The 14,467-nt window shown below is 38.2% G+C and overlaps 1 protein-coding gene across 1 annotated transcript; it reads left to right on the top strand.

Moving 5' to 3' along the window:
• The first annotated feature begins 306 nt into the window (after positions 1 to 306).
• LOC120001249 (kinesin-like protein KIN-12B) lies at positions 307 to 9,874 on the top strand. Its single transcript, XM_038849480.1, has 16 exons — positions 307 to 763; positions 1,659 to 1,793; positions 1,872 to 1,955; positions 2,053 to 2,178; positions 2,286 to 2,345; positions 2,444 to 2,497; positions 2,613 to 2,705; positions 3,603 to 3,698; positions 3,993 to 4,138; positions 4,916 to 5,065; positions 5,136 to 5,265; positions 5,357 to 6,508; positions 6,610 to 6,708; positions 6,796 to 6,948; positions 7,026 to 7,823; positions 9,415 to 9,874. The coding sequence occupies exons 1-16, from the start codon at positions 464 to 466 to the stop codon at positions 9,718 to 9,720; spliced, it is 3,882 nt and encodes a 1,293-aa protein (XP_038705408.1). The 5' UTR covers positions 307 to 463; the 3' UTR covers positions 9,721 to 9,874.
• The last annotated feature ends 4,593 nt before the right edge of the window (positions 9,875 to 14,467 follow it).

Genomic DNA, 14,467 nt, shown 5'->3' on the forward strand with positions numbered 1-14,467 from the left:
TTTAGTACCGTACTGACTTGAACGTCGGAGAGGTCCCCCGAGCACACCCTCGGGGCCCTACAGAAGCTTACGTTTGCTTATTGTGCAAAAAGGAAGGCAACCGATCAGGAAGGAAGAACTTCGTCTGACTAACTAATTCGTCTAGTAGGGTTGGGCCTATTTTTGACGTCATCACATATGATATTTTTTTGCATAATTGTGAGTCGTTCCTTATATGATCAACGGCACGTGATTCGAAACTCCCACCCTCCACATCCACTACAAATTCAAAAAGTTCCAAAACAAAAAAACAACATAACAAAAAGATGCATGGGACGTGATTGACTCCCAAAATTCAAATTCCCAACTCCCACTCACCTCCTAACGTCAACATTTCTCTCTCCATCTGCTTCTCTCTCGCTACCTTGCCCTAACCCCTCCCTTTCTCGCTCTTCTCTATAGGGTTTCCACTTTAGATCTAACAATGAAGGCAAGAAACACGATCTTGAGAGAAGCTGATACAACACCGACATCGTCATCGTCGTCCCCAAACCCTATCTTGCTCAAATCGAAGTCATTGCGGAAGCAAAAGGCATTCAAAGAGAACAATCCACCGCCAGATCAGGCTTCCTTAGATTCCGATCAGAAGCCGTCGCCTGCGGCTGTCAAAATGAAGAGTCCGCTTCCCCCTCGTCCGCCGCCTTCCAACCCTCTCAAGCGCAAGCTCAGCGTGGACACAATTCCTGAGAATGTCATCATTGGTTCCTCGGATTCTGGGGTTAAGGTATCTCTTTTTTTTTTTTTTAAAGTTAGCCAGAAAGTAGAACAAAGAGAGGGAAATGACTGAATTTTCTGGTGTCCTGTCTAATTATGTTATGAAGAAAAGGCACTCTCGACAAGATTGAAGCGAAACTTGTATTTTGTGTTCCTTTTCATAAATATTATTCCTGGCCTGCATTTGCCTTCAGAGTTTCTGCTTTATTCCCGAGAATTTGGGAGCTTGACTTTTGTATCAGCTGTTGTTAGTTCGGGAAGGAAAGCTTCATTTCCCTGAAGTAAAATTTATCGTGATTCTCTATGGTGCTTAATTCTCATACTTACTTCCGCCCTTATGGTTTCAATTCTGTTCAGAATCTGTCTGGTTACTGGGATGCAGGAAAAAGAAGTGTAGAAACAATTATTTGAATTGTATCCTACATTAATTTTTAATTGGGTAGCTAAAATGATTTTGGGAGGCCAAGATTTTAAAAGTTATGGCCACTTATCTTTGGCTGTAAAGGAAATTACAGACCAAAAGGACAGTTTCATACTTCCCTAAAACTATCTGTTTAGGGGTCTTTTGTTTGCCTATTCTCCAATTCTATTTGTCCTTAAAGTGAGGGCTTGGTGTGTGAATTTTTTCCTTCACGAGATTGATTTCTGGAAAAACTGAAAGCACAGCATGCCTTTCTTTTTCACTTTTTTCCTTTGGTAATTGTTTCACCATTTAAAGAGAAGACTAGAAGAGGGGGGAGGGACAGACAAGAATTTTCTGAAGGAATAGATGTTGGAAGACTGAACTAATTTTCTCCAGAAAGAGAAAATTGAAATTATTCAAACCAAATTCATTCATTATCTTTTGATTTTTGGAAGTTAGTTTAAATTTATGTGAAATTTTCTTATAATGCTACAATTATCAGGTGATAATGCGGGTTAGGCCACCAAAGGATGAGGAAGAAGGAGAAACTATAGCGAAAAGAATTTCTAGTGACTCTTTGTCAATCAATGGACAAACCTTTACATTTGACTCAGTTGCAGACATTGATGCAACACAGGCATGATTGCTACTTGCTAGTTCATCACCAGTTCATTGCTAGGATATATATAATTTTTTAGTACTTTTGGTTTTGCAGCAAGATATTTTCCAGCTTGTAGGAGCACCTCTTGTTGAAAACTGTCTGGCTGGATTTAACAGTTCCGTCTTTGCTTATGGACAGGTGTCTTACATTTTCTTCTGGTTGCTTTCACTTGTTTCCTCTCATAGATAATGATGCTCTTAATGTCTCATATATTTCTGACATTTGTTTTTGTTAGACTGGGAGTGGAAAGACTTATACTATGTGGGGCCCAACCAATGCTTTGTTAGAAAAAAACTTGGGAAGTGATCAACAAGGATTGACACCACGTGTCTTTCAGCGGCTCTTTGCTCGCATAAATGAGGTGGCACTCAATTCTGTTTGCGATTTCATTTTAAAACTCATTCTTATTTTATCAAAGATGCCATAAGAGTGGATTTTATGATTAATGCCATTATGTTTCAATCACAGGAGCAAATTAAGCATGGTGGCAAGCAACTCAATTATCAATGTCGTTGTTCCTTTCTTGAGGTTAAGTAGCTGGACTGCTGGAAAGAACTCCCTCTGAAGAAATTTCTTTATTGAGATACTAATGTTAAAGCATGTGACTTAATGTTTTACTGTTGCAGATATATAATGAACAAATAACAGATTTGTTGGATCCAAGTCAACAAAACCTCCAGGTAGAAGAAGAATTTGCTTTTGCATAATTGCTTCTCTGCATGTAATTGATATTGTCTGTCATGATCTCTTTATAAACCCGGGTTTACTTTATTTTTTCAATGGGCTCTTTATTAGATAAGAGAAGATGTCAAATCAGGCGTATATGTTGAAAATCTAACAGAGGAATATGTGTGCACAACAAAAGATGTCACTCAGCTTCTGATAAAGGTTTGCTTTGTTGTTATTTATGTTTTTACTTTTTAGTAACATAATGTGATCACATTTTGTGTTTTGGTTTTCTAGAAGGGGAGGGTGGACAATAATATGTTGGAGAAAACAAGTAATAGCCTTTTTCAGTTCAGTCATAGGACTAAGCCATAAAAATACACTTGATCATGTTGACACAGTTAACTACATTGCATATATAGTGTGGACGTTATTCTGGTAAACTTCCCCAATGATGATCTAGGCCTTGTTTGGCTTGGCAAGCACATACATAAATAAGCAAGTGCATTGCATTTGCGAGACAGATGTACGTAGTCTTACCCTCATTTTATTAATTAGAAAGCTAGTGAGGTCCTGACACTGTGAGGTCTGGGGTAAACGTATGCAAATTATTACCGCATTACGGAGAAGTTGTTTTTTAGGTTTAAACATATTGTAATGGCGTATCATTGTCATTTCCTTAGGCTCGCTTTCAAAACTTATAAATGGAACAATTTACTGAAAGTATGTGTTGGGGAAGTTAAAATCTGAAAAGTATGGTCAAAGATGTTTTGGATCAAAGTATTTCCTATATAGGATTAGACAGCGAACGTGTGGCTTAGTGGTAGAATTGTAGTGGTGCAACCTAGAGGTCACAAGTTCAATTATTGTGCACGAGAGTTGTTTAACTTTTATGAAGAAAATGAAGGATGACTGTAGCAAAATTTATTTGTCAAGAAATTTTGAAGTTCTTTTTGATTGAGTTGTAAACTTTTTGTTACACGCAGGAACATGGAGTGTTGATCTGGTACAATTAATCATTTTCAGCTTGTATCACTTAATCTTAGATTTCAATTTAATTCTGTCTGGATTTGATAATGTTTCAAGCAGTGTAATTACAAGCAACAACTTTTCATGCAGGGATTGTCTAATAGGAGGACTGGCTCAACTAGTATAAATGCAGAGAGTTCCCGCTCACATAGTGTTTTTACTTGTGCTGTTGAGTCTCGATGCAAGGTACTATTTTCCTATGTCCTAGCTGATAATGTGTATTTTCTTGATCCATTGAAGAGATCATACGTGTTTAGGTTATGTAGACTACATTAGAATATTTATTTGTGACATCAAAACTGCCGACTCCACTTAGCTAAAGAATTTGGTATCTTAAATTTGGTCATGAGTTGGTTTCATGAAGCATTAAGCTTAGAATGTAATCAAGTTGTTTCTATAGCTACTGATAAGTGATAATAGTAAATGGCTCTAGCTTTAGTCAACTTTTATGTTGAAGAGATTCTGAAGTTGCTATTTCAGAGTGTTGCAGATGGCATAAGCAGCTTGAAAACTAGTAGAATAAATCTTGTTGATTTGGCGGGATCAGAGCGACAAAAGCTAACTGGTGCCGCAGGGGAACGGTTGAAAGAAGCAGGGAACATTAACCGGTCACTATCACAGCTTGGGTACGGTTTAGAATACAATTCTTAATTTCATGAACATTCGTGTTTACTGTAAAGGTATAGGTGAAAATAAAATACAACAAGGCCTTTCTTTGAGATCTTATGTTATGTCATTTATTTTGAACCAAACCTCTTTAGAAATGCATTGATGAGAGATCTAAACTCCTTTCATATTCTAGATACACTTATGCATATGTACATATATATGACAAAGCGCAAGCTAATGTGTTATTAGCGGATGATTGGAATCACTGTTAAAGTTTAGATTTCATTGTTTCCTAAATTGACTTATCATGCTGAGGAATTGAGAGAACTCCAGCATCTTTATGGCTGTGAAAATATATTAGTTATGCTCTTTGTTTGATACAGCATTTGTCCGGGACACCACTAATTTTATACTACTAGTAGAGGGAGAAACTGTAAAGTAGTAGTTGTAAGTCCTGGACCCAGAAATGTGACATTACAAAGATAAAAGAATCACTTAAATTACAAATTCAAATATCAGGTTCAATGATCCATCTTGTATACTTTCACAGTAAGACTAAGAGCAAAAATTTGGGAGAGAAACAAAAATAGGGGAGTGAAATGATGTTTTGGTTGTCCATGAAAATATGGACCTCAATAATTTTGTAAATATTATGACATGTTCTTTTTTATCATTGGAGGAAGATGTTTTTGTTGATTCTCAGTTGTAGAACTCTTTTCGGCGTATGCCCACATGGGAATGCATCATGAGTTATAACATCCTATACTACTGTGTTCTAATTATTGGAATTGCAGGAACTTAATAAATATTCTAGCTGAAGTTTCTCAAACGGGAAAGCAACGACACATTCCATATAGAGATTCCAGATTGACTTTTTTACTGCAGGAATCTCTTGGTGGCAATGCAAAACTAGCGATGGTCTGTGCCATCTCTCCAGCACAAAGGTACTGCATCCTTGACAAAAGTTGTTTCCTGTTTAAATAAACCAGAAGTTCACATGACTTAATTATGCAGCTGTAAGAGTGAGACTTTCAGTACACTGAGGTTTGCACAGCGTGCAAAAGCAATCAAGAACAAGGCAATTGTTAATGAAGTGATGCAGGAAGATGTGAAATATTTGCGTGAAGTGATCAGACAGCTAAAAGTATAATCATATTGTTTGAAATTCAATCTTGTTGTATTTTACTGGTTTCTCTATTAAAAATGCAATTTGATTAATGGGATGAGTTTAACAGGAAGAATTAAATCGAATGAAGGAAAATGGGAACAACCATCCCACAGAATCAAAGCGAGGATACTCAACAGAGTGGGCTCGCAGAAGTTTAAATTTGTTAAAGCTTAGTTTGAACCGTCCAATGATGTTACCTTGTATTGACGATGATGACGATGTTGAAATGGAAATTGATGAGGAAGCTGTGGAGAAACTCTGCATTCAAGCACATGTGCAATCAGATAGTAAAGATCACAACACATTGTTGATTGATTATGACAAACCTATTAGAGGAAGCCTGTGTTCATACAATACTGATGATCTTGTACATCAAAATGTGACAGGGGAAGGAAAAGAAAATTCAGTGCACTTATCTGTTGACATACTTGGTGGTCAATGCTCTGGACGATCCACTGAAGAGAACAAGGTTATGAGTTTTGCTGAAGCCAGATTGTCCAAGGATGAAGATGAATCACCAACCAAAATTGCTGGGAGTGTCTCCTCTTGCCAAGTTTCTGATCCTCAAAGTGAAATTTCTGCTGGGATTACAGAAAATGTAGTTAGTGACTCGCATCATGATTCAGTGAATTGTGTTTCTCCGCCTTCTCTCAGTGTAGTTCCATCTGATGTATCACCAGTTCTTAAATCTCCGACTCTGAGTATCTCCCCCAGACTAAGTGACAGCAGGAAAAGTTTGAGGACTTCATGGGCATTAACTGCATCACAAAAGGATCTCAAGGATGATACAATTTTAGATCCAGAGAATTTACAATTATCGTCTGTAAAATCCTTGAAAGGCAAGCCAAGTGTTGCACTTTCTGCTCAAGAAAATAAGCATTTTACACCAACCGACAATTTGGCAGCTAGCCTCCATCGTGGCCTCGAAATCATTGATAACCATCAACAGAGTTTGGTATTGAAGCCATCATCGTTTAGGTTTTCCTTTAAACCCACAGAAACTAAGCCGATTTTCCTTGTTGACAAAGTTAATGTGGGCGTGCAAACTCTTCCTGAAGATGATGTGCAAACGAAAGAAGATATATTAGTAGTCCTTTGTAGCAATTGCAAGAGCAAAACAACGCTTGAGGAGAAAGGGGTCAATGATAGCTCAGACCAGCAGCTAGTACCTGTTGATGGTCCAGAGTCTGTTGGAAAATTCAAGAATCAAGTTCCCAAAGTAAGTTTATTGCATTTAGCAGGATTTTCAAAATTTCCATTGGTTCAGTTATTAATGATCTATTTTAGAAGACGCCTGACATTTTTTTTTCCATCTCACAGGCAGTGGAGAAAGTTCTGGCAGGGGCCATCAGAAGAGAAATGGCACTTGAAGAGTTTTGTGCTAAACAAACTGCTGAGATAGTGCAGCTTAATCGTTTGGTATTTTAATGACTAGCATACCATATGTTAATTATACCTGTTTTTACTTCCAGTGTTTTACTGAAATATCTCTGGCATCACTGGCAGGTGCAACTGTACAAGCACGAAAGGGAGTGCAATGCCTTAATAGGGCAGACAAGGGAAGATAAAATTCTTCGCCTGGAGAGTCTTATGGATGGTATTTTACCCACTGAGGAATTCATGGAGGAAGAATTAGTGTCACTCACACATGAACATAAGGTATTTTATCTTTATTTTTTGATTTGTTTAAAGCTTCCTTCTTACAGATTTACATGTAGTTGAGCTAATCTTTACAGCTTCTGAAGGATAAATATGAGAATCACCCTGAAATTCTGCGGACGAAAGTTGAGTTGGAAAGAGCTCAAAATGAGTTAGAACGTTATCGGAATTTCTATGAATTGGGTGAGAGGGAGGTATTGTCGGAAGAGATACAAGATTTGAGAAACCAGCTAGAGTTTTATATAAACTCATCCTCATCCACTCGAAATCGTAATTCAATTTTGCATCTGACCTACTCATGTGGGGTGACTTTGGCTCCATCCCTTGGTAAAATCCCCGAGTCAACTAATGAGAGTGCTGAAGGGACACTTGAACAGGAGAGAATTCGTTGGACTGAAGCAGAAAGTAAGTGGATATCTCTTGTTGAGGAATTAAGACTTGATCTTGAAGCTAGTCGGTCGCTAGCTGAAAAGCAAAAGCAAGAATTGGAGACTGAGAAGAAATGTGCAGAAGAGTTGCAAGAGGCAATGAGGATGGCTATGCGGGGACATGCCCGGATGCTTGAACAGTATGCAGATTTGGAGGAAAAACATATTCAGTTGCTTGCAAGGCATAGGGAGATGCAGGAAGGAATTGATGATGTTAAGAAAGCAGCTGCTAGAGCTGGAGTCAGAGGTGCTGAATCTAGATTCATAAATACCCTTGCTGCAGAAATTTCAGCACTGAAAGTGGACAGAGAAAAAGTGAGGCGTTACTTTAGGGATGAAAACAAAGCACTTCAGGCTCAATTGAGGGATACTGCTGAAGCTGTGCAGGCTGCAGGGGAATTACTCGTTCGCCTTAAAGAAGCAGAAGAGGCTGTAAATGTGGCCCAGGTGAGTTGAAAAATTGATTATTAATTTGCATGGTTTCCTTTTATTCCAATATGGATTGTTGTTCTCTCATACTTGTGGCTCAAAATTCTGGTTATTTAGTGATATTTTTGTGGTCTTTGGCACTTTGTTTTGGTTATTTAGTGGTTGTTTTGCACCTTGAACCATGTTAGAGCTTTATAATTTGTGATGATGCCAAGGAGGGTGTCAGCTGCCTTTAGCTGGTGTTTTCTTTTCGAATTTTACATTTGCTATTTGAAAATTTTCCACTGATATTTTTCTTAAAGTGATTTTATGATGGTATTTAAAGTGATTTTATGATGGGTTTTTTCTTCCAATTTTGTCACTGCTTTGACCTGGTAACTTGACCCTTGAAAAGAAGTGTAAGAATTTTGCAAAGTGAGGTTAGGGCAGGCTAGCCTGTTCAACTTTACAATTGTATTTTCTAAGAGTCTAAGACATGGATATTTTTGCTTTCAGTTAAATATTTTTAGCTGCAATTTTATGAAACTTGTATTCTAAGATTATTTGTCTAAACTGTAATATATGGATAACATGGTCAAATTTCGAGCTGTGTTTGTGTCCAACCATGTAATCACTACATTATCTTCAAATTGGTTTTTGGTGGGCGAAAGTACTGACATGTTATTTAAAGTTATCAGATCCTTAGATGGTGACTTACATTGGCTTGAGCTAACAAAGCTTAAAAGTAAATGACATGTTTACGTTGTAAAGATATGGGCTATTATAGTTGAGTTTTATGTCTTATGTGATTTTACCTGGTTGGGGCCAGCTCTATCTAATTATGGTGGTTAACAGTAAGAGAAGAAGCTTGGAATTATTTGACAATGTGCCACTGCTTAATAGAGCTAGAGGTAAATAATTGAAGCAATTTAGAAGAAAGGAAGTCAAACGCTTCAAAAACCACAGGTGAACACAAGTCAGAAACCTTTTCATGAAATAATGGAATAAACTTCAAAAAGGAACCCAAAAATGTTGGAAAAGCCCTTAGGTAGAAATTGTCTCCAATATATCGTACTTTTATGTTTATGCTTAAACTATTACCTGCTCACATGCTGGATGCTCCTTGTCCAGTTGTCCTATAATTTTGTGTTCATATATTACAGAGTAACCAGTTATATTACTGATTGGTTGATCGCTCTTTATTTTCTTTTCGTCCCCTTCCCTTGTGCATTGTCAGATACATTTTTTGTAAAATAAATCCTTCTCTCTCCATGGATCGAATTCATTAACTTCTTCATTATCATTTCTCATTGACGTAATCTGAAAACTAAAATTATCTCCCCGTCTCAAAACCACATAGGAATGTCTTGTTGGAGTTTCATGAATTACTTGAATACAATTGCATATATAAAGTTAGGCTTCAATTTAAATCATTAAATACTTGAATCTCGGATGCTTCTAGGGATTTCAAAAACGCTTCAAAATTTTATCTTTCCAGCAGTGCTCTCGTGTATGTCAAAATATTTCTCCACAGTAGCTGGAATTGAGAAAATGGATATGTTTGTTCTACTCTTATGTACTTGATTCATTATCTGGCATTGTTAATCTTTTAACTTGAAACTTTCCGCAGACACAAGCCTTGGAATCAAAGGAAGAGACTGAGAAGGCTTACAAAAAAATTGAAAAGTTGAAAAGAAAGCATGAGCATGAAATTAGTACCCTAAATGGACTACTAGCTGAGTCTCGTCTACCTAAAGAAGCAACACGACCTTGCAATGATTCTGATATGGGCACGTTTGATGCACAGAAGCCCATTAGTACAGAAGACCAACAATGGAAGGAGTTGGAACATGTTTATAACGGCGAAGATGGGGATTTTTCTAAACTGACCGAACCTTCGTCTTGGTTCTCTGGATATGATCGATGCAATATATAGGGGAAGTTTAGAAATAATGTAATATTGTGTATGTGTTGTATTGTATTGTATGTTAGTCACCAGTTACTGGTTCTCATACTGTGCAATTTGTATTTCAAACTCATCATATTCTTCCAGTACATAAGATTATATCCAATGATTACATTCTTTTATTAACCTAGACTTGCAAACATTTTCAGGTTACAGGTTGCTCTTACAGGCTTTAAAAGTGTATAATTTTGATGTTGTCAGTATTTACTTGTGTTGTCGTGCTATTCCCGTTCATGTGGGTGCATATTACACTACAATTAATACAAAGACAGGATGCGGCTGTGGCCATATATTGTTGGGTCAAACTGTCTACCAATGTCCATGACTTAAATAAATTGAACTTATGTTAAACTCTATAAAACACAAATTTTCCATGCTTCCGGAGAAACTCTCTCATTGCCCTATGAACCTTTAATGTTGTGATTATATTATGTAATTAGATTCACATAATAAACAAATATCTAATGCATCAATGTAATACAGGGATGGAGAGAAATTTAAGAAGAGTCTATTGACGCATGAAAATATTTTGGGATAATGATGACACCGCATACCAATGTCCAATCCGAACATGACACGTGGAAAACGCAAACACAATGAAGGCATTCATATTTGAAAGCCAACCAGAGTATGATACCAAAGTCCATAACAAAGTCAAGGATTATCTTGGAAATGAGAAGTTATTCTCAGACCGAGGTAATCATCTCAGTTGAATAGAATTATCATCTGAGCATGGCGCTGTAGGGGTCAAAGTCAACCTCAACAAATTATATGGGTCATGTTCAACCCAAACAACATAAAAGCCCAACAGAGGCTAGGGCCCTGAAGCCCAACAACGTAAAACAGACCAGAAATCACAGTCCAAAAAGGACTTGGTCTTTTCAAGGCAATACGAAGCCGATGCAAATAAGGCCGAACCAATAACTACGGGATGAAGCCAAAGATAAGGCAGTTCCTCGTTAAATGGTAACAGCCGAAACTGCTGCAAACTACTACAAACTCCTCCAAACTGCCGTAAACTCCTCCAAACTGCTATGAACTTCTCTAACTGCCACAACTGCTGGTAACTGCTCAAGAAAAGCATAAAAGGAGTTCATTAGGAGGGTGGAAGAGGAGGAGGGGGGATTCGGATTTCTTACTCGCACTGTATTCACAAGTGATAAATAAAATACCATATCATTCTGCACCGTGGATCTAGGCTCGAAGCCGAACCACGTAAAATCTCTCTGTTTTGTCTTATATTTGCCCACTCATTCTCCACAATTCGATTGTTGATAATTTACATCAACAATTTGGCGCGCCAGGAAGGGGGGCAATTGTTTTATCACAATGGCAAACTCAGAAGATTCACGAGATGATGTTGTAAGCGAGAAGATGAAAGCTTTGATTCAACGCTTCGACGAACATGAAAGAAGGGTCCAACAGTTGGAGCAAGAAAACTTGATTGTTCGAAGAGAAAATCAAAAGCTACTTGATCTTATGAATCAACCTTCAAGTCCACACATAACCATAACTGTCCCTCCAAGTACTGTCCCAAGTACTTCTGTTCGACTCAATGATGGACAAACAACGCAAATTCCCAACGCAAGTATTCCCTTGCTAGGATTTGTGCATCAGACAGAATCATCATTGGCATCAACATCAACTCAGTTTCTGAGGCCAACGGCACAATCCATGGCACCACTGTTTCCTATACCAACGTCATCTTCGGCTATCCCAACAATTGGTGCGTGGTCAAACATAACTACAACATTGCCAGAGATTGCAACGCAGCGAAGCGTCGACAAAAGACTAGAAGAAATGGAGTCAGCCTTTTTCAGAATACTAGGCATGCCACCACCTATAAAGAAAAATCATACTTTCCTCAAATCTCCATTTGTTCATGCCATTGCCATGAAAGAGCTCCCAAAGAAATTCATCATACCACATATTAAACCTTATGATGGTATCACTGATCCAAAAGATCATGTGGATCAGTATAGTCAACGATTGACTCTGGTATCATACCCATTCAACAAGCATGAAGCATGCATGTGCCGAGGATTTAGTTCAACCTTGGTGGGACCTCCTTTGAAGTGGGATCTTAATCTTCTAGAAGGGCAAATCGCTTCATTCGCACAATTGGCCGATGCATTTGTTGAACAATTTGCAAGCAGTAGGAAAATAATTCCAACATAAGATGATCTATATCGACTGCGACAAAAGCAAGGAGAATCTCTACGGTCATTCTTGACGAGATTCAATAAAGAAAAACTGGAGATTCCAGGATGTTTAGATGAAATTGCGATCAATGCATTTCGCATGGCTCTTCTTCCTGGAAGCAAATTATACGGAAAGCTTACCCGTTATCCATGTAAGTCTTTTCAAGAAGTTCAGGCAAGAGCAAGTGTTCAAATTAAATGGGAGGAAGATGAAGGAACGCTTTCAGAGCGACTAACAAAGCAGCCGAAGAAATCTAAGCAAAAGTAAACAAGTTCAGAAGCTCCGCGATATCCTCGCAAAGATCCTAACCGATCGATTTGAAGAAGAAACCTCGATCTCCTGAATACAATTTGGTAATTCCACCAAATGAAATCTTATCAGTGCTGAAGAAAATGGGAGATATTGTTGGATGGCCCGACAAATTATATAAACCGCTAGATCAACGGGATACTTCCAAATGGTGTGAGTTTCATAACGATTATGGGCATACAACAGATGACTGTTTCACCCTCAAAAAAGAAGTAATCCAATTGCTAAAGAAAGGTTATCTTCGGGATTTACTATCCGAAAGAGGAAAAGCGACGATGTCCCAAGCTGAAAGATGAGAAGATGAACATAAGCCACCTCCTCCAGAGAAGACGATTAACGTAATATTTGGTGGATCGGAGATTAGCGAAATTACACATTCATCAGCAAAGAAACATGTCAAACAAACAAAAAATTCTAAGGTATGGAATGATAAGCCGATGGTACAATTCACGAGACAAGTTATCAGCTTCACAGACGATGAGATGACGAAGCTACTCAATCCACATGATGATGCCCTGGTAATAACTTTGCAAATTGCCAATTGCGAAGTTAAAAGAATCATGATTGATGATGGCAGTTCAGCAAATTTACTATTCATGTCCACACTCCAAGCAATGGGACTTTCATAAGCCGATATAATCAGAGGTCATATACCACTCATCGGCTTCAGCGGAGAACAGCAATACACCATCGGCTCTATTCCATTGCAAGTATATGCCAAAGGAATAAATCTCCAGGTTCGATTTAATATATTAGATTGTCAATCTCCAAATAATGCGATACTTGGACGACCTTGGATTCATGCAATGAGGGCTGTGCCATCAACTTATCATCAAGTGATACGATTCCCAACAAGAGATGGAATACAAGAAATATATGGGGATCAATGTCAAGCAAGAAGTTGCTAGGAACAAGCATTGAAAGGAAAAAATCAAAGCTTTATAGCAATTACAGCAAGGGCCGATTCTAAGCAATCAAGAAGAACCGGCTAATAAGGAGATAGAAGAAATCATCATTCATCCTGATTATCCATATCAGAAGGTTCAGATTGGAGCCAACCTGGATCATCAACTTCGAGAAAATTTGATCCGATTCCTGCAAAATCATAAGCATACTTTCGCTTGGTCGCATGCAGATATGATTGGAATTTATCCGAATATCATCACTCATCGGTTGCAAGTCGATGATAACTTCCCTCCAGTGAGGCACAAGAGACGAAGGTTCGCTCCAGAAAGAAACAAAGTCATCAATGAGGAAGTTCAAAAGCTGCTAGATATTGGATTCGTTCGAGAAGTTCAATACCCAGACTTGCTAGCAAATGTGGTTGTGGTAAAAAAGAAGAATGGAAAGTGGAGAGTCTGTATCGACTTCACAGATCTGAATAAAGCTTGTCCAAAAGATTCTTTCCCACTTCCTCATATCGATGTACTTGTGGATGCAACAGCAGGGCATGAACTACTCAGCTTTATGGATGCATTCTCCGGATATAATCAAATCTTGATGCATCCAGGAGATCAAGAGAAAACTGCATTCATAACCGAACGTGGTACGTATTGTTATAAAGTAATGCCATTTGGATTGAAAAACGCAGGAGCGACATATCAACGGCTGGTCAATTGTATGTTCGCAAGTCTACTTGGAAAAACGATGGAGGTATACATCGATGATATGTTAGTAAAGACTCTGAAGGGCGAAGATCATGTTGAACACCTCAAACAAGCATTTGAAATTCTTGATGTTCATCAGATGAAGTTAAATCCTCTCAAGTGCGTTTTCGGGGTCAAAGCAGGAAAATTCTTGGGATTCATTGTTACACAAAGAGGTATTGAAGCAGATCCTGATCAAATCCAGGCGATACTTGATATTCCTTCTCCCACAAATCCAGACGTACAACGGCTGGCGGGAAAGTTTGCAGCACTAAACAGATTCATCTCCAAATCATCTGAAAGATGTCATCATCTGTTCACGGCTTTGAAGAAATCAGCTAGCTTCAAATGGACAGATGAATGCGAGACGGCATTAAAGAAATTGAAAGGATATCTGACCAATCCTCCAATTCTTGCGAAGCCAAAAACTGGGGAGATACTCTATCTTTATTTAGCAGTTTCTGAATTTGCAATTAGTGCAGTACTGCTAAGAGAAGAGAACAACCGGCAGCATCCTGTATATTATGTTAGTCGAAGTTTGCTAGATGCTGAAACAAGGT

This window comes from Tripterygium wilfordii, chromosome 1 (genome assembly GCF_013401445.1).
Source record: "Tripterygium wilfordii isolate XIE 37 chromosome 1, ASM1340144v1, whole genome shotgun sequence".
In the NCBI taxonomy this organism is placed as follows: Eukaryota; Viridiplantae; Streptophyta; class Magnoliopsida; order Celastrales; family Celastraceae; genus Tripterygium; species Tripterygium wilfordii.